The sequence below is a fragment of the Siniperca chuatsi genome, linkage group LG23, assembly GCF_020085105.1.
Source record: "Siniperca chuatsi isolate FFG_IHB_CAS linkage group LG23, ASM2008510v1, whole genome shotgun sequence".
NCBI classification, from domain to species: domain Eukaryota; kingdom Metazoa; phylum Chordata; class Actinopteri; order Centrarchiformes; family Sinipercidae; genus Siniperca; species Siniperca chuatsi.
In genome coordinates, this window is record NC_058064.1 from 21,503,622 (window position 1) to 21,522,608 (window position 18,987).

Genomic DNA, 18,987 nt, shown 5'->3' on the forward strand with positions numbered 1-18,987 from the left:
ATATTTTAGCACAATTTAGTTGTACATATTTTCCAGTATAACATTATGATGGTCAATTTGAGAATTTATCAACAGTCATTTGAAAATTTGAAAGTCTGGTCGCGGTTGCAGCCATGCCAGCAGTACAAGGAGCAAAAATTTTAAGTGTATCTTAAATCGATGATCACAAAAATATGTATGTTTGAAGTTACAATTAGGCGTGAGGTCTCCTGTAAATGTAATCTTGGGGCTAAGGCAAACATTAGATTACAACTTTTTAGGTTATGGTTTTGCTAACTTATCCAAAAAGACGACCAAATGTGAGCTGACGAGAACGAGCATCGGTAGACAACACTGTGTGACGAAGGATGTAAAGGCACCGTCCCCGGGTGAAATACCAAGTTTTTAGGTAGTACTGAATTGCAACTTCATGACATTTCATAAAATTCTGAAGCAGCGGCAACACTAATTTTGGAGTGGCAGGCCGCTGCTGCAAAATGTATATAAAGTAAACACTGGAGGGGTCCTACAGTCTATATAAATCCATATTCAACCTCAAGACTTGTTCTTCAGGTTTTTGATTAAACGCATTAAGTCTTACAAATCTGAAAAAAACTATATACGAGGCCGGGGCAGTACGTTGGTGCAGTGGTTAGCACTGTCCCCTCACAGCAAGATTCTGGGTTAGAACCCACCCGCCGGCCCTTCTGTGTAGAGTTTGCACGTTCACGCTGTGTCTGTATGGGTCTTCCTCCCACAGTTCAAAGACATGCAGGTTAGGTTATTTGGTGATTCTAATTTGCCCGTAGGTGTGACTTGTGAGCGTGAATGGTTGTTTGTGTCTGTGTGCAGCTTGTGTGTCAGTTCTGGTGGTGTTGTTCAGCATTACTCTCTCCAGGTGTCACAGTAAATACAGCAAATGTGAACATTCCAACCACAAAATTGTTTAGAACCTTTGTGCAGTTATATTTAGACTACAGGTCACATTTCCTTTAGTTTAAGAGACATCTGAAGCTCACACTGCTGTTACAAATGAAATATAAAAACAAAAATGTCACAGAACGTGGTATGAGTTTTCCAAATTGAGATCTGATTGTTCAGCAGATACAGTAGTTCACATGAAAAAGTTCAAGAACGGCATGATGAAACTAACATACATTCTTACTACATTTTTACTTCATGTGCAACTCAAATCACAATTAGTTATCCCTTTTTGTAGTCAGAAATCATGTCAAAGTGATTTTTAAACATTTGTTTATAATTAAAAAGGAAGAAAAAAGATATGATTATTAGAAGTGCCAGCAGGGTCACAAACTTGGAAACAAACTTCGAAGTAGCTTACAAGCCAAGGATTGACAGTGTTTTGTTAGCAGTCATACTGCAGAATAAGGAACACACTCTTCAGCATCTCAACTGACTGATGCTAGCTAACTCGCCTGAAATGTGAGCAGTGCACTTTCCCCCTGCTGGATGCTTGGTTAGTAGCTTGTTCAACATGACAAGAAGCAACACAACACATATCCATATTTGTTTAGTCTGAGGATATTTGTGTCTCAGGGTTATGCTTAAACATAATTAGCTAATCGTCCGTCCCACAAGCAGTTCTGATGAAGCATACAGGCAGCTTCAGGCTGCTGTCTGACTGTTAAGTCAGTGTCACTGTCAGCCAATGATGCCGTTACTGCTTTCTTCTTTTTGGGTTCTGATTTTCCTCAAAGGACAGAGCAGGATGTCATTAACAGATCTGTGTGCGATGGCAGAACATGCTATTTAACTTCAGTTTCAGACTTCATATTTACTAGCTTCTCAATAATAAATCCTTCCCCTTTTTGGCATTCAGTTAATTAGACAGTAGATTTTCCTATAACAAAAATGATAGAAAAGAGACGCACAACTTAAAGTCAAGGTCCAAAACTTGATATTATATTCATGAAGACAATCAATTGGCAACAGAGCAGGTGAGGTATGAAACATGGAAAATGTCTATCAGCCTATGAAGGGCATTCAAAGCCACTATGTATACATTTTTTTTTAGATTTTTGATCACAGCATCTTACAAATGATTCTCAAAATTGCATATGTTTTTGTTTGTAGAAAAATAAAACAATCATGTTATGTGTTGCTTTCAGTCCATTCATCTCAGTGTTCCCAGGTCAGATCTGTGGGGTGATGGGGGTTGGCAGCACACACTTTGGTCTACTGCAGTCTCTTTTTCGAATCTACCACCAGCTGGCTCCAAAGTCTGACATTTTTAAATGCTACACAGTGGCTTCTTTATCTGTGACAGCAGATAAAACATTTGTGATTGTAGTATAACAGTAGCTGTGAACATTTTTTGATAATACACCTATGAACATGAATCTAGCTACAGCCGAATGAACTTCAAACTGTGATGTCACCGGTGAACCAGCTTCCTCCTGCCGCTGACTCGTGTCCACAGGCTGCGGGCCGTCAGGCCAATGGAGACACTGCGGGGCAGACGGAGGCTCCTCAGAGGCTCCCTGATACATGCCAGCACTCCTGGATCTGCAGGCTGCCCCAGGTATTCATGGGAAATGTAGTTTATTCTCTTCAGCTGTTTGCTGTAGTAGTTCCTCAGGTCACAGAGCTCCTCGGCTGCAGTCTCAGAGATGATGGAGGCCTGGGAAGGCGAGCTGGGCACAGTGTTGGTGTCACCACCTGGGGACGGAGAGGGAACATCCGCTGCTGCCGCGTTAGCATGGGGTTTCCTCCTCACTCTCTGCGGGGTGATGGATTTGCGTTTGGAACAAGGTTTGACTGGATGTGACGATGTTTTCTGACCATCGCTGTCATCTATAATGTTAATTTCAACATCAACCTCAATTACATGCTGATGCTTGATGGATCTCCTGTTATCCTCCTCTTCCTCTCCATGTCTGTCTGTCAGCTGTTTTTGTGTTCTCTCTGTCCGTTTGTCTGTCTGGCTGACTGGCTTCAGCTCCTGTTTCCTTGACATGTTCCTCTGTTCTTTAAATAGTTTCTGTTTGGGTTGTGGGGCACAGCTGTCGTCAATGACAATGGGGTCAAAGGTCATCTCAATCTTCCCCTCATTGGCTTTAACAGCTGATGTGTCCTGTAACCATGAAAACTAGTGTGAGAGAACAACAGTAGAAAAGTCACGCATTAAACATCATCCTGGTGTAACCCAGAGGATGTGCATATAAAGAGAAACAGGAAAGTTCAATGGGTCACCATAATATTCATTACTTATTGTCCTTAAGAGTAATATGCAGCTAAGATACGTACAATAACAGATGGGCAAAAGGAATCCATAATGTACAGTTTAGCCTACTTCTCTTTGTAGTCAGTGAGAATAAATGGACCATGTTAGCAGTATGATGAAATGTTAGTCAGTTAGTGGCAGCATGCTCTAGTATAACCAGTGGCACCAGCGATCATGAGTAGAAGTCGTGGGCGAAACTAAAATTTTACAACTGTCAGTATTGTCAGAGTCAGATGGAATCATTTATGCCCCAAAATGGCAGCAAAGTATCTTAATTACTCAAAATATAAGGTGACTAAAAATGGCAACCATATCCTCAGTTTCGGCAACCAAAAGCTGATGCCACTTTTAAAAGTTAGTGTTGAGCCCTGTGAAGCCACAAAAAGATTTTTAATGTATAAAGATAAACAATATGGTGGTTTGGGAGCACATGACCTCAACATCCAATTAAAAATCCCTCTTATTAAAAAGAGTAGAGGAGCTGTGGAAATAAAGCTCACTGGAGTAAATTAAGCGGGAGAGCCAGGTTTAAAATCCCATATTATACTTATACTACTTTTTGGTGATTTTTTAACAAAAATTAAACAATTGAAAATAAATTGGTCTATACACACACACACACACACTGCTTTGGTAATGTCAATGTCTGTTCCCATGCTAAGGCCCCTTTGAATTGAAAAAAAAAAAATAAATATGGGACAATGGCTGTTGAAAGTAGAATTCGGGACAGTTGCGGGACACTGAGGAAAAAAGTTAATTTCGAACCCTGCCTTCTAGTGTGGGGCATTCACACCTGCACTGCCACTATGATCTCATGCATGACCTGTTCCTATCAGTGAACGAGGCTGCTGTTCTCTTTGTTAACGCACAATTGAGGAAACTAATGAGCCATGCTGAACAGATGATAATGACTATCTGGAAAAATTGTGGATAAAGGCAAGGCTGTTTGCTGCCTTTTTAAAAAGCAACTGCCTGCAGTAACGTTACCACGACAACAAAACGGAGTCAGCTGTTAGCCTGTCTCTCACTGAAGCAGCAAAGGAACTGAACAGCATCAATTCTACAGTGTAGTTCAGGATTAGGCTACATGATTTTCGGTCCAATTAATCAGAACAAATTGCGTGCTAGTTCTAAAGTCTTAGAACTTTTTTTGTATTTAGCCTTTTTTTGTCAGTGGTTCATATTAAGGCTGTCACTGCGTATTCGAAATTCGAACTGCTGTTCACATGTCGAAAGAAATTAAATATACCTTGATTTGTATTGATCCTAATGATCCTAAAATGCACTGTCCGTCTGACCCACTGCATGACCTGTTCGGCTATTGTTTTCTTCACTAATGCGAACACAAAAAAGGAAATTGGCAAGCCATGCTGAAAAGATGTGAGAAGTAATGAGTGGAAGCATTTTAAATACAAGAAATATTTGTGGAAAAAGTTAAGGCTGACTTTGTAAATTGCCGCGCCATTAAACTGTCACTGAAGTGAGGCAACAGAGACCCCACGAATTCTACAATATAGTTTAGGATTAGACCACTTAGGTTGCGTTCACATTAATTCGAACAAAGTATGTGTTACTTCTTTGCTGTAAGTTGATTTTTTGAAAAAGTGACAGGCTTAGTTTATACATCTTCACAGAAGACTCTGAAGGCTAGATAAGAAAAGCTATGCTCCTGAATCACATTTAGAGTTTAGCTATGTATATACAGTTCTGATGTGAAATGAACATTTGTAATCATAAGATTGTTAATCTATTTTAAAATCAGGCAGCACTACTGGTGTGTTGACTATTGGTGACTAGCATGCTGTGAGCTAATGGAAAATTCAAAACAAAACCAGGCTTTTGAAGAAGAAGATTTCTGGATCTATCAGTTTCCGATGTCCACAGAGCGACACAACGTATCAGAGTTCAATTTGAAGCGGCCACATACAGCAGCACATTTCATAACGTTGTGCATCTTAAAAAAATACCACAGCAATAATTATAGCAGCAGCAAGCTAGCTAGTTAGTGTACACCACCCTGCATCCATTAGCAGATTGAATGAATAAGAAGCAGATTAGCTGATCTTATATTTTCTTGCAATCAGTGTCACCAGGAAGATTTCACCCAATTAACCCATACAAAACAGCAGTGAGAGGCTGTGGTGCCAATAATGTCTTTTTATCGGCCAAGACTGCTGGTAAGGAACGATTAGATGATTTCATGCTATTTTACAACTTATAAAAGCATTTGAAATTAAATAAAAACAGATTCTCAGCATTTATTAATCCTCCAGCACTCTGATCCAAATGTGAAGCATGAAGTAAAAGTCTGGACAGTGCCATGTAAACAGAATGAAGAATGATGGACTGTACTTTGTCAGCTTGCCTTCTGGACAGGGTGGGTAGTTAGGGGAGGTCTGTCTTGACTTTCTTGGACACAGGCGCGTCTCCACCACTTTGAACTGATCTCTTCCCCCCTTTGGTTTTGCCCTGGCCACTCACAGCTTTTACCTGCAGGTCATTAACAACAGTCTTTACCTGAGAGGGTTCAGAGACCTACATGGAGTGGACGAGGGAACACTAGAGGGGAGGACATGAGACACTCAAGTCTAGACATGGACATAAACAGAATCCTGCATTCATCATCACAATGGCCGAGGCTGTGGATCCCAGAGGCCTCACTGTACTCAGATCACATCATCTTTCAGGTTCCTTGCTCAGTCGTTCCAGATCTACATGCAACAGTTTTAGGATCTGAGCTGATGAGTTTTCCACTTGGAAAAAAAAAAAAAAAAAAAGACTCCATTCACCTTCCTGAGGATCTCTGCACTACTAGCCAGTATTCAATGCAGTGAATGCAGGGCTAGGGCCGAAACTAACAACTATTTGCATTATTGTTGAATTCATCTATCAGGTTCATTTCAGCAAATTGAATGATTATTCATTCTATAAAAAGTAAAAAATGGTTATCACGAGTGCTTAACTGGCCTGAACAACCTAAATACCCCAAATGATTCCATTTACAAGAATATAAAAATAGAGCAAAACAGCAAATCATCCTGTTTGACTTTCTGGAACCAGCTCATGTTTGGTATTTTAACTTTAATAAATAACTTAGAACATATCTACTTAAAGAAAATCATTTTAACTCAAGGCTAGCTTTTTCCATGTCAAAGTGACATCACCATTCCATATTTTGATCACATGATGACACACATGCTAAATCTATTACAACAGTGCCAACTTCAATTTGCTGATGAAGACCAGGAGGAGCAGTCCGGAAATAGAAAAAGAAACTAAGTGGACTTTGAGTCAAGAGTGTTTTAGTCACAAGGTCAAGAGTGAACTTTCACACTTTTAAAGATGTTCGTAAAAATGTAACGTCGGTGTCAAAAATTGATCCCTTTAAATCATTCATTTCTGTCAAATTATTTAACTGACATAATTTCCATAGCAGTTTAAACATCACTGTTTGTATATCATGATATAACTAGATAAGAACAGGTTCCTGCTATTTTTCTTTATAAACGCTCAGCACTCTCCGCCAGTAATGGCTCTCTGGCTTTTAAACAGATGGGCCAATCACAGTGGCAAGCGACAAAACAGAAAAACAAAAATAGGCATTTTCTTATGTGTAGAGCAGCAGTGGAGTCTACATCAAAAATAACTATTCAATCTATGATTAATTATGTTAGGGTACTAATGATCATTATCAGTAGCTGTGTGGTAGTGGCGCAAGGGTTATTTTTCTTTTAGAGACTGTCAAATCTTGAAAACAAAAACAAAAATCCTGTAATCACTATGTGGACAAACTGACAAAATATACTGAATGATCAGTGTACAGTGTAAAGGTCACAACAACGTTTAGCATTAATTATGTTATGACTTACCTCTGTGGATTTTTAGAAACAAGAAAAGGGGTGAGAACATTTTAAAACCACATGGAGGAAAGACACAGCAGTCACACATTGGAGGAATAGGAAACTGGTTAGAGACTTCACAAAGAGAACAGAGAGGAAGAAAAATCACATCAATACACAAACACAGAGATACAGAAACAATTGTTTAGTGGAGCACTAAAGAGAGGAGCTCGACATTTACTGCAGTCACAATATCTTTGCCCATTATTTGCTTGTCACAGAAAAACTGTTTTTACAGTATATTGTGCTCAGACAGCTGATCTGTGAGAGGAGAGATGTTTTGGGGACACTTGATGACATTACGGTTATTAAAAGATCCTTTTGACAAAAACTAATAATTGACTGACTTTGTGCGGGTTGCATAGGAGAACACATGATGCCCCCTCAGAAACTGATGCAGCTGTGCAACAGTGATGATTCTGTTAGAGCCAACTTTGGAAGTCACAAATCAAACTTCACATTTATGTGCCTCATAATAACGACACCTTTTATCTTGTGTTTCTAGAGTTGTGTGTTTTTGAGGACGCATAAGGAATTGTTAATATATGATACTTCTTAAAAGGGAGTTTGGTGTAATATGTTCCCCGGAGTGTGCAGGGAGCTTCCGGTTAACTCAAACTGCTAATAATGTATGTAGCCTATATTCTTTAACGTTTTGTCACCACTACAGAAACCCTAGGCAACTGCTAAAGTATGACTGTAGGTTGTCTGACGTTGACTGCGGTTAGTTATCGGTTTGATTAATGGTTTACAGTCTAATAATGTGTTTGTATTGATTACTGACGGCAGCTGATCAGGCTAATTATCAGCTAATTGTACTCAGTAAATGGTTGCCCTTTGTGTTTTTAAACTACCTTCCTAATGAAACATGATGTGCTTGATGGTGTTGTGACTCCTGATGAAACTTGAAAGCTCCGCATTCTCGTTGCCCTTTAGCTTCCCTTTTTAACATTTATTCGCCCAGGAAAAGCTCATATTTCTCTGTATAATATGACCCCCTCTTTCTCAGCTACTGTGTGTCTGCAGTGTATTTACAGATTTGAGATTTTATTTGTTTAATTTTCAGATACATTTTCAACAGACATTAATAACCATAATTATAATCATATAACATCAAACACGAGTTTAACACCACAATTTGTCAAAAAAACACTTAGACTCAAATTTAAATAAATTTAGCCAGAAAACAATAGGCCTGATTACTGATTACTGGGCCATCTTGAAACTATTAGGTCAGTTTCAGGTGAAACTAGCTATTAACAGATACTCGGGCAGATTCCTTCCTGAGGGCGGGGCTTATGTAACACAGAGTAGCTTAAATTTCCAGTTCCCGTCCAATTTTTTCACAATTGAGAATGACTTCCGGATGGGAGCCGAAACGTCTTGATTCTGAAAACAGTGTCCAGATGACTACGACTGAAACCTTTTCTACGATCAGACCACAACCCTACACTCAGAAAATTCAACTGATTTTCTAAACTTCTGAGCAGATACTGTGAATAACACCATTTGAACAGGCTTATGCTCACTTTTTCGTCACACCTCCGTAATTACAGCGTATGACACAATATACTAGACACAGTGGAACATCTGTTTGACTGTTTTGTGATATATTACTGTGGGCACCATTTACTCACCACAGCAGATCCAGTCCCTGTTGTCCTCATCTTCATGCTGAGTGTGTGAGTCTGGTTCTTCAGCAGAGGAGCTTTGCTGCCTAGCTTCATGTAGAAGTAGGTGGTGTACGGAGTGAAGCTGAAATCCTCTCTGATGTCAACGGACAGAAGCCAAAAGAGCAGACAGGCAGGAGTGGCTGAAAATGTCTTCTTAGCAACATCATATTATTGTCTTTACATACAATATATCTACCAAGAGTAGCCCAATTACCAGTTAACCAATAATTACTGTCCAATATTAACAGATGTATCTGTATTGGCAAAGTCTTTGCAGGTAGGGCACAGGCAAGTCCTGTATAAATGACAATGGTCCTGAATGGAGTCTTCCATAATTTGTTACACAAACTGTCCAGAGGAATGCTCTGTTGGCAAGCTAACCCCAAACCACCAGCCTCCATGTGCTTTAAAGTCTACAAAGCCCGACTGTCACAGTAAGAACAAAGTAAGGTTACCTTACAAGATAACACAAAGGAGCTAAAAAGTACAAATGTGTCTGACTTTTCCCTTTAGTTATCACTCTCTAAAAGTCAACCTTTTTTGGCCTAAATATGGTTGTGTTTAAAACATCTGTTTGCAATTCGGACCAATACTGCTATTTAAATTGTGATTATATGCAATAAAGTAAACTCTGTTCCCATATATGTGGTTTGTATAATTTTAAACGAGATATGCTTGTACCAGGAATGATCACACATTTTTCTTGTTTGTACATCAATAGAAACAGATACAGAAATAAATAAATAGCAATAATGCAGTTGCTTGTTGTTGAAGTCAACTTGGCTAGACTTCTATACAAAACTGACCAATTTAGCTCCCATTAATTAAGATATTACATTTCTGGTATACCTGACTTTACTGAATAGTATTGAAATATAGTCATGAAATTCAAAAGTAGCATTTTAATGATATACCATGGCCACTGAAAATTCTCAATTCTGATTGGTTGGCAGTTGTGAATTAACTTTTGGTAACTGGACAGTATAACCGGACAGCTATAAAAAGGTACATGTTTATTTGCAGCTCTACTCTCCATTCTTTAGAGTGAGAGCAATCAACTAATGTCTCTTTCTCACAGCTTCAAAACATCTCAAGACTTTAAAGCTCCTAGCAGCATTGTTACCCTCTCACTGTTTAGCTAGATGTTTCCTAGCAATGCAAACGGCAGGAATGCCCAGGCTGAGGAACGCTATTTTATGATATGTAAATGTATATGAACTAATGCTTTGATTGATGAATTAGATTTTACATATGGCACTTAGTAAGTGGACACCACAGCAGCCCTCACATCATCCATTACAATCATGGAATGTAAAACTTATGTATTGTCCTGTTATGTACTATCCCTTACATAACAGCTGCATAGTTGGCCAGTTATAGTAATAATGACAAACTGCTGATTTTGGACAAGTGTGTTATGTGCATATTGTATATTGTTTTATGACCAAATAAAACTAAACATCTGACAATATTTAATATCTGACTGATGACAGTCAGTTGACATGATGCAGTTGACATCTCTGCACTGTACCGGCTTAGGCTAATGTTCGCGTCACAGACGGCCACAACAGCTCTGAACCTGGATCTCCAGGACTTTTAAAAAGGTGCAAAGGTTAAAATGATGATACGTTTTTTTAACTGGGAGATTCTGACAACTCTGCCTGCAAGCTGTCTGTCATTTAAACTCGACAACTACTGAGCTACCTGTCTGAAATCATTTCTATATCATTTATCTAGAGCAAGACCGACCACTCTGTTAGTGTTTTTGAACAGCGCAAGGACATAGCCCAGTGTTTTATTTTCAAAGTCACACAGTGCGGAAGTAGAGTTTTGTTTTTCCTTAGACAAAATGACCTTTGGCCAAGCGTAAATAGTATAGACTCCGGCTTGCAGAGAGCATATTAACCAGACAAAAGCACGAGAGTTTCTTTTTTGTTAAGGTTAAATAACTACATTAACTAACTACAGCTGAGTAAATGGCAAAATCAGTGGCAGACTAAACCTTCCACCTCCTACAGCTTGTTATGAAAATTGCCCTCAAATCGCTTTTTACATATAAAAAGGATTAATCAATCTACTTTGTAGCATGCAAGCCACACTGCCATTGGTAGCCAAAGTATGTTATCCCACTACTAAAGTTAAACAGAAATTTTAAACAATCAATAACGTAAAAATCCTAACAAAATGAATACAAATACATGATGCGTCACCTCAGGTATCTCTGTAGCAGCAGCCGCACAATCACAGCTTCAGCCTGCAGCCGAGACAGTGTGGTGGTCTGGATCATCTTCCTGCGCTTGGCTGGGCCTTTCCCCATCCACGCCTCCACCAGCTTCAGAGGAGTCAGCTTCTCATCCATGGACGCTGCTAGCTCCACAATCTGCACCACCTGCCTGGCATGCTGGGTAATGTCCATGGTGGTGTAGTCTGGAGGGGTAGCGGTCAGATGATCACTAACTCAGATTTAGAGAAGATGGCTGACACATGCAACCATGAATGTTATTCAGACACATCACATACATACCGTTTGCGTGGCGGCAAGTATCACACATCTGGTCGCATCCTTCATCGTCCCACACCTCATCAAAATGAACAGCCATGAGAGAGCGCCGACACCTTCACACAGCGAACAGGACACTCAATGTCACGCACTGATACATGGATGTCACTTAAATACATATATACACACAACTTATTTACAAGCTGTTTAACCGTCACAGTATATATTTCTGTGCATTACCTGCAAAACCTGTTTACATTACAGTTCATTCATTTTGCAATTACTGTACGCCTGTCTACCACATATTAAATATAGGAATGAAATAACGTAAAATAAAATATAACTTCTGCACTATTTTATATCTTTATGTCTTAGATTCTCATCTTTACTTGCTTGTTTTTGTTTTTATACATATTTGAATGAGCATTGTTGGAATGTCATTGCCAACGACTGCCTCACTGTTAATTGTTGTGCATATGACAATAAAGAACTTGAAACTCAATAGACATTCAAGTCATGGTGTGTAATCCATTACCACACTGTGAAGAACTGAGAATGTGTGTGTGTGTGTGTGTGTGTGTGTGTGTGTGCACACGCTCTACCTGTCAACATTCTGGCAGTAGTCGACCATCTGCAGCAGCTTCTGCTGACCAACGTTCTCCATCACCACCATGGTGCTGATCCTGAAGATATCAGAGAAGCCAAAGTAGACGATGCAGTCTGCCGGATGGTCGTCTCTACCTGGAGACACACAGACAGAGGGAATTTAATGAGGTGTATTTGCAAAAATACTAGCAGTATAAACTAGTATTCTGTCCTGACAGAAGTGAAACACTGTCTACCTGCGCGTCCACTCTCTTGGTAGTAGTTCTCGATGGACTTGCTGATGGTGTGGTGGATGACAAACCTGACATCAGGCTTGTCGATGCCCATGCCAAACGCCACTGTGGCCACCACCACCTGGGAGGACGACACAATTACATAATGTCACATGTTCAAAAATGAGTAGGTGTGTATTTTTTTTTTACATTTTTTTAAAAAGTTGTTTTACACTGAAGCAATTATCCAATTAATCAGTTCTTTCATTTAATAAAGCATAAATGCAAAGATGTTGCTGGTTCCAGCTTCTCCAACGTGAGGATTTGCTGCTTTTCTCAGTTTTTCGTCATTGTAAACTGAATCTCTTTGGGTTTTGGACTGCTGGTCAGACAAAACAGAACTTGTTTTTTTCCCTATTTTCACTAAGTTGCAGCCCTATTTCTACGGTGTTATGATTTTTATATGGTAAATCAAATGGTCATTATAAATTGTGACCAAACATGAAGTTACTGCGTTTTGACTGCATAGTGATTCCTACACTTGTGCTAAGGTTGCTGAACCACTCACTGGGATCAGAGGATGAAGACATTATCTTCCGTTATTGTGATCGTCCCAGTCACCATAAACCAAAGAACAAGCCAAACACCTGGATTTTGTTGGCGGTCCATTTGCGGTGAACGCGGGACTTATCGTCAGGGTCCATGTTAGCGTGGTAGGGATAGGCCAGGATGTCTCTCTTCTGAAGTTCAGACGATACCGACTCTGCATCCTTCTGAGAGAACACGTACACGATCCCTGTGGCACACACATCAGGAAATATGGAGTATGACTGCTCTGTATGTGAATATACACAGTTCAAATAATCCATTCAATCACTTTGTGGATCTGAGCACATTAGCCTTAATATGATGCATTATATTTGCTTTGTTTGTCTTGCCAGTCTTGTTTGTTGTAGTACCTGACTGGTCCTTGTATCTGTTCTTGATCAGAGAGGCGATGTCACTTATTGATGCATCATTGTCTGAATCTTTACTACGGACCTGAGAAACAAGCACACTGTTAGTGTCACAGTAAATCATTTTCTATCGAGGTGTGAGACTGAGTTGTTAAATGCATGAGGTTTGACAGGTGTGAAGTAGTATCCAAAGAGGTAGTACTTATAGATTACAGTATTTTTTTTATGTAACAGGCTAAACATGTAAAAACACCAGTATGATCTTTCATGTTTTGTAATGTTGGGATTTTGAGCAAGTGTGTGTGTGTGTGTGTGTGTGTATGAAGCAGGTGGCTGAGAGAGAGAAGTCGCCATGGTTACCACCTCGTAGTAGAGGTTGGTTCGGTTGAAGGATGCGGTCAGTGTGACTGGCTGTGGCACACACAGGATCTTCTCACAGTCCTTGAGGACGCTGCTCGTCGCCGTGGCTGTGAGCCCGAGCACTGGGACTTTAGGGAACTGCCTCTTCAGGATGCCCAGCAGTTTATAATCTGCACAGGGACACACACACACACACACACACACACATCTTTCTCAACTTTAGAGATAAACCTAGAGTTTGATTTGAAGGGAGGTTGTCTTGGAAGAACTACACTTGCACACTCCTAGTGAAGGGGACCCCTCACCTGGTCTGAAGTCATGTCCCCACTGGCTGCAGCAGTGCACCTCGTCCACAGCTATACGACTCAGCAGGTTTGCTTTGTAGGCTTTCTCCAGACGGGACATGAGCAGCTTGCTCTTGGCGATCTTCTCCGGAGTCACGTACACCAGCTTGAAAGGGGCCTTGGGATCCATCATTCCAGCCATAACTGTCTTGACGTGCTCCTTAAAATTTTTAATACATTTTGTGTTTTCATTTATTTTTTCCCCCACTATGAAAGCTGACTTTTCACACCAAAACATGACTATCATCCGTATAAATGTAAATACGTAGATAGTAAGAAAATTGTTTTCTAACCCCGTTTTGACAAACAAATGCAAATGACTCTTTTTGGTCAAAAGCTCTGTTCCGTTTCCCTGAATTTGTGCCGGCGTTTCATTACAGTTGATACTAGGCCATACTAGCAAAAAGAGAAAACCAAGTGATTCTCTGACACATTTCGATCAACAGCCTGCTGTAAATAAGACACAGAACATGCATGTGTGCAGGATGAACAGACCTAACACACACAATAGCCTGTAATATAAATGCAGCAATGCCTTACAATACATGCTCAGACTCACCCCACACTTCATACTAAATATGTACATTTCTTTCACACACTGTGTTTCTAAGCAAAGTAAAATCAGCAGTTGGAGACACGACCCACAGCCTGACATCAGCACAGACGTGAGAAAAACAAAATGCCAGAGTGGTGCCCAAAAACAGTAGGATACCTGAGGAATTTATCGCAAAGCATCCTAAAATAACTTTGAGGTTTGAAATGACAAATCCATCAGCTAGAAAGATTTCTCGAGATCAGCACTTAGGACAGACTTTGTACAGGTTGTTATAAAAGATACACCTGGAAAGCAAGGAGTTGCTATGGAAGAATGCAAATGATAAATCACTGTGAACTGGGAAAGTACTTTGTTTTACCGTATATTGCTACAGAGTAAAAGCTGCAGTTATGCAATGGGTTTCTTTCCCAAACTATTCTAATTGCAGTCCAGGTGAAAGAACGTTGGATTCTTAAAAGGGTCAATTCACCCAAACATTCTCTCACTCACTTCCAGATAGTTTTGGTTTCATTTAGCAAAGTTTGAGATATTTCTCTGCCTCCACCCCAATACAATGGAGGACAATGAAATTTACTTTTTGGTACAGATTTGAAAAAATATATTTAAAAACAAAAAAATCAACAAAATATATTTCCAGAAACAGCGTCCCTACTGATTCACAGTCTTCAATGTCAACATTTACATTAGCATGTTCTGTGGCCAGTCGTTACCTTGCTACTGGACCTATTCAGCATGACTGCTGACACGTCGATGGACTTCAGGTACATGATCTGGTCCTCCATCAGGGACACCAGGGGAGTGACTACCAATGTATAACCTGACACACACACACATACACACACACACACACACACACACAAAATGTGATTACGGTAGTACTGCTGAGTCAATAAGTGTGTATGCGCTCACAGAACAAATAGAATTATTTTAGAAACTGTAAGTGGTGTGTGAGCATAAGCAGTGTGAGGGATGTACGTGTGTCTCAGTGTACCCTTAGAACAGACTGCAGGCAGCTGGTAGCAGAGGCTTTTTCCTCTTCCTGTGGGCATCACCAGGAACAGATCTCTGCCTGACAGGGTCAGGTTGATGGCCCTCAGCTGCAGTGGTCTGAACGTGGAGAGATGGAACGAGTCCTTCAGGTGCTGCTCCACTTCTTCGGACCATGGGAAATCTACCATCAAGAGATTAACACAGGTCAACACACGTACCTACTGACTCTAATTGTAGAGCCATATGTGTAGAGTACCTGTGCCATCATAGCGCCGTATCTCCTGCTTGCTTATTTTTGGTTCAGCTCCAGATGCCTTTGAGGAAGATGAAGAGGATGATGGCTGTGCAGCATCACAGGCTTCCTCCAGCTGCTGCAGCAGTGCATTCTTACGAGTAGTAAGCTCAGCCTGCTTCTGCAGGAGCTCTGTGATCTGCAGCTCCACCAACTCCAGCTCTGCCTCCACCGAGTCCAGCTCTGCCTGCACATCTGAACAGGAACAAACCAACCATGAATACTGTGAGCAACAACGATTCCAAGCGGATATGAATGTTGACATGGATATGTGAATGAAGGTAAGATAGTTGCAAGTAATGTGAAACAGGGTCTATTTTACTTCTGAATATGTTATATCCATGATTTTCTGTGTTGTTCATTACAAATCAGAATGAATAAGGACCTCCGCTGTAAGGACAGAGACTCCTGTGCACAGGTTAAGACACTGTTTCATTAATCAGGTGATATTGCCCAGCCTTAGTGATCAGTCCTTGGAAATAGACACCCTGAGGTCACCTGGCAACAGCATGCATACAAAACTCCTGTTTGAGGACAAAGGTCAGGGGATCACCAAAGTCACCATGGGCATCTGCATCACATTTCATAGCAATCCATCCAACGGTTGTCAAGATACTTCAGTTAAATTTTATTTATTTATTTAATTTTAAATCAGGGGGGTCACCAAAGTGAGTAGGTTTCATCATTTGGGGATCATGAATGTATGTACAAATTTTCATGGCAATCCATTCTATGGATGTTCAGATATCTCAGTCTGGACCAAAGCGGTGGACGGACCAACATTAGACAACATTAAACACTGTTTGGTAAGTCTGGCACGTTTTGTAAAATGAAAGAAGGGTTTTGTAGAAAAACATACTGATAGCTATTTAAAGAATATTGTTTTGGTATTGTTACTGAAACTCAGGTATCATACTGGCACTGCTATTGACATTTTTCAAACTATACTTGGCCCTTTTATTAAAGGTTCAGTGTGTAAGATTTAGGGGGTTCTATTTGTAGAATATGGTGATAATATTCATAAGTATGTTTTCATTAGTGTAGAATCACCTGAAAACAAGAATCGTTGTGTTTTCATTACCTCAGAATGAGCCGTTTTTATCTACAGAGGGAGCGGGTCCCCTTCCACGGAGGCCGCCATGTTGCACCGCCATGTTTCTACAGTAGCCCAGAATGGACAAACTAAACACTGGCTCTAGATGGGGCCTTTCACGTTTTTCGCGAGTTTCGCGGCCACCGTAGTTTCTCCTTCACGCTTGGAAGGGGCGAGCGGTATTCAGATGGTTACAAACTGCAATTTCACCGCTAGATGCCACTAAATCCTCCACACTGGGCCTTTAAGTGTAAAATTAGGACACAGGGATAGACAAGATGTTTATAGAGTAACATATGCAGCAGGTTCTCTCAGCGGAGTTCTCCTGACAGAGGTCTCACACCTGCACAGGTACTAATCCTGTGAGGATCGCACCTCCACAGCTGCTGGTCTCACTCCTTCCCTGTGTGCCTCCCCAGTGCCCCTTACAGCTGAGGCAGAGTGTTGTCTGTCACCAGTCCCCATCAAATCAACCTCCTCGCATACAAAAACAACTGCAGGAATTCCACACAGCTTTGGCTCATTTTTCATGCAAATAAAATGTATGCAAAGTAGTTCAGTGACGAAATATCTTCACTGTTTCTTGGCGTGGAAAGGACAGACCTACCATTAGTTCCACCATCCATATTTCTCAGACCGTCAGAGATGTTGATATGATTCTCTGTAAGACAGAAAAACATGTTCATCAGATGCAGTTTTGAAGTACCGTTGCCTTTTAGCCTTTAATTGCCATTTCACAAAGACTGGCTGGTTCCCAGGTTGTAAAATGCTAACTGTGGTTACAAAGCAACGTTAAAAGCCACGTTTTTGTTCCGTTTACATCAAGCCACACGGCTGGCCACAATTAAAGTATCTTAAAGTAATGCTGGACTCGACAGCGTTGCACCTGCTTCATCACACAGGGAGCAGCAAGTTGCCGTTAGCTGTTAGCTTGTTAATGGATATTTTAACCACACCAGGACGTTGAAGCATCATGTTAAAACGGTCTCTCGCTCTTCTCTAGCTAACTAGATAAGCTTCTCTACTTGAAAAACTTGTTTTGGGCTAAATGAGATAAAATGTCTGGGACAGGACTTTGAAAAAGCATTAAATACAAATGACGAACCATTCAGCAACTCCTTTCAGCCCCTTTCCTGTTGCTGAATCCACTTCACGGTTGCTATAGTAGACAGACAACAGGGGCGCGTTCAATCTGAAAAAGGTTTACATCGTTTTGCTCCGGTTTCCGGTGTGCAACGCTTTGAGGCACGTTTTCTCTCGTTTGGTGGGTGTGTCAGAGGTGTTACCCAGTCCCAGTGACGGGTATATAAACCCTGCAGTGCGCTTGCGTACACAACAGGGTGTTCAGAGCACCACCACTTCCGTTTAAATAAGCGCTTTGCTACGTTCTGTCGGGGCTGAACGCGCACGTGCTGTTTGTGATCAAAACTAAGAGCCAATCAGCTCTTTGGTCTGGCGATAGCCAGGCGTTTCCCATCATGCCCGGGGTCTTGCAGTCGCACCTGCAGCGCCTAGCTCTAAAAACAGATCGTGTCTAGATGGTAACCCTGTTGTTGTTTCTTTATTGTGCGCATTCCTAAACCTACCCAAGTAGTTTTATTGCCTGAAGCAATTTGTCGAGCAAATCCAAGTTTACCATCTAGACACGACCCTAAAAACTGCAGCAGCCTCGATCTCGTGAGGTTATCATTGCCCACGTGTACGTGACGTCAGAGCAAGTCGGGATCAAGTCGGACTGAATCTAACCGAATCTAACCGGAATGCGTTGTGCGGCGATCGCCGGTGATCGGTTCTGCGCGGGTCTGGCTCTTCTCAAGCTGTTTAATGCAGTCTGTGGTCGCGGGGCAGAGGAGTTTAGACGGCAGCACCGCCCTGGGTTTAGCCTGCCAGGCTACCTACAAATTCCGCCTCCTGCTGATGGATTGACACACTCTATCAACCGTGGCTCATGTTTTATGTATTACATAATACAATATAAATAAAGCTTATGTAGTATATGGTTAATACATAACCTGGGAGGCCTGGCTTACAGTAAAAATATCCTGTTGTCTCAGGTCCACATCAGCCTACCTGTGATGCATTCAAGAAACATGGTCAGTGAAAAGTAACAATACGTTTTAAGCATTGAAATGTTTCTCCTTTTTAGTAAATATTCTTGACATATGCAACCCAGTAGGTGTGTGATATACCAGCAAATGTCACGGAAATAGTAATAAAGCTTTTCATTAATTAAAAACTAATTGTGCAATAAAAATAGGCATGAATAAATGTCTTCACAAATGA

At 40.8% G+C, this 18,987-nt stretch overlaps 1 protein-coding gene across 4 annotated transcripts; it reads right to left on the minus strand.

Annotated features, from left to right (window-relative positions):
* Nucleotides 1–1,880: 1,880 nt before the first annotated feature.
* Nucleotides 1,881–18,591, minus strand: recql (RecQ helicase-like). Of its 4 annotated transcripts, none has more exons than XM_044185959.1 (16): nt 17,810–18,591; nt 17,312–17,365; nt 15,576–15,806; nt 15,321–15,500; nt 15,040–15,146; nt 13,735–13,933; nt 13,433–13,599; nt 13,073–13,154; nt 12,761–12,909; nt 12,138–12,255; nt 11,898–12,036; nt 11,320–11,411; nt 11,006–11,222; nt 8,760–8,889; nt 5,589–5,713; nt 2,990–3,073 (listed from the first exon to the last, which is right to left on the minus strand). In XM_044185959.1, the coding sequence occupies exons 2-15, from the start codon at nt 17,328–17,330 to the stop codon at nt 5,609–5,611; spliced, it is 1,935 nt and encodes a 644-aa protein (XP_044041894.1). In that variant the 5' UTR covers nt 17,331–17,365; nt 17,810–18,591; the 3' UTR covers nt 2,990–3,073; nt 5,589–5,608. The 4 variants fall into 4 exon arrangements, with proteins under 4 accessions (XP_044041891.1, XP_044041892.1, XP_044041894.1 ...); XM_044185958.1 differs by having other exon boundaries at nt 5,576–5,713; nt 17,810–18,590; XM_044185956.1 differs by lacking the exon at nt 5,589–5,713 and having other exon boundaries at nt 1,881–3,073; nt 17,810–18,571.
* Between the last annotated feature and the right edge of the window lie 396 nt (nt 18,592–18,987).

Coding starts and splice junctions, on each gene's coding strand:
- recql (XM_044185956.1), bottom strand. Junction 13,600..13,734: donor GGGACATGACTTCAGACCAG/GTGAGGGGTCCC, acceptor GTCCCTGTGCAG/ATTATAAACTGCTGGGCATC. Junction 12,910..13,072: donor CAGATACAAGGACCAGTCAG/GTACTACAACAA, acceptor TGTGTGCCACAG/GGATCGTGTACGTGTTCTCT.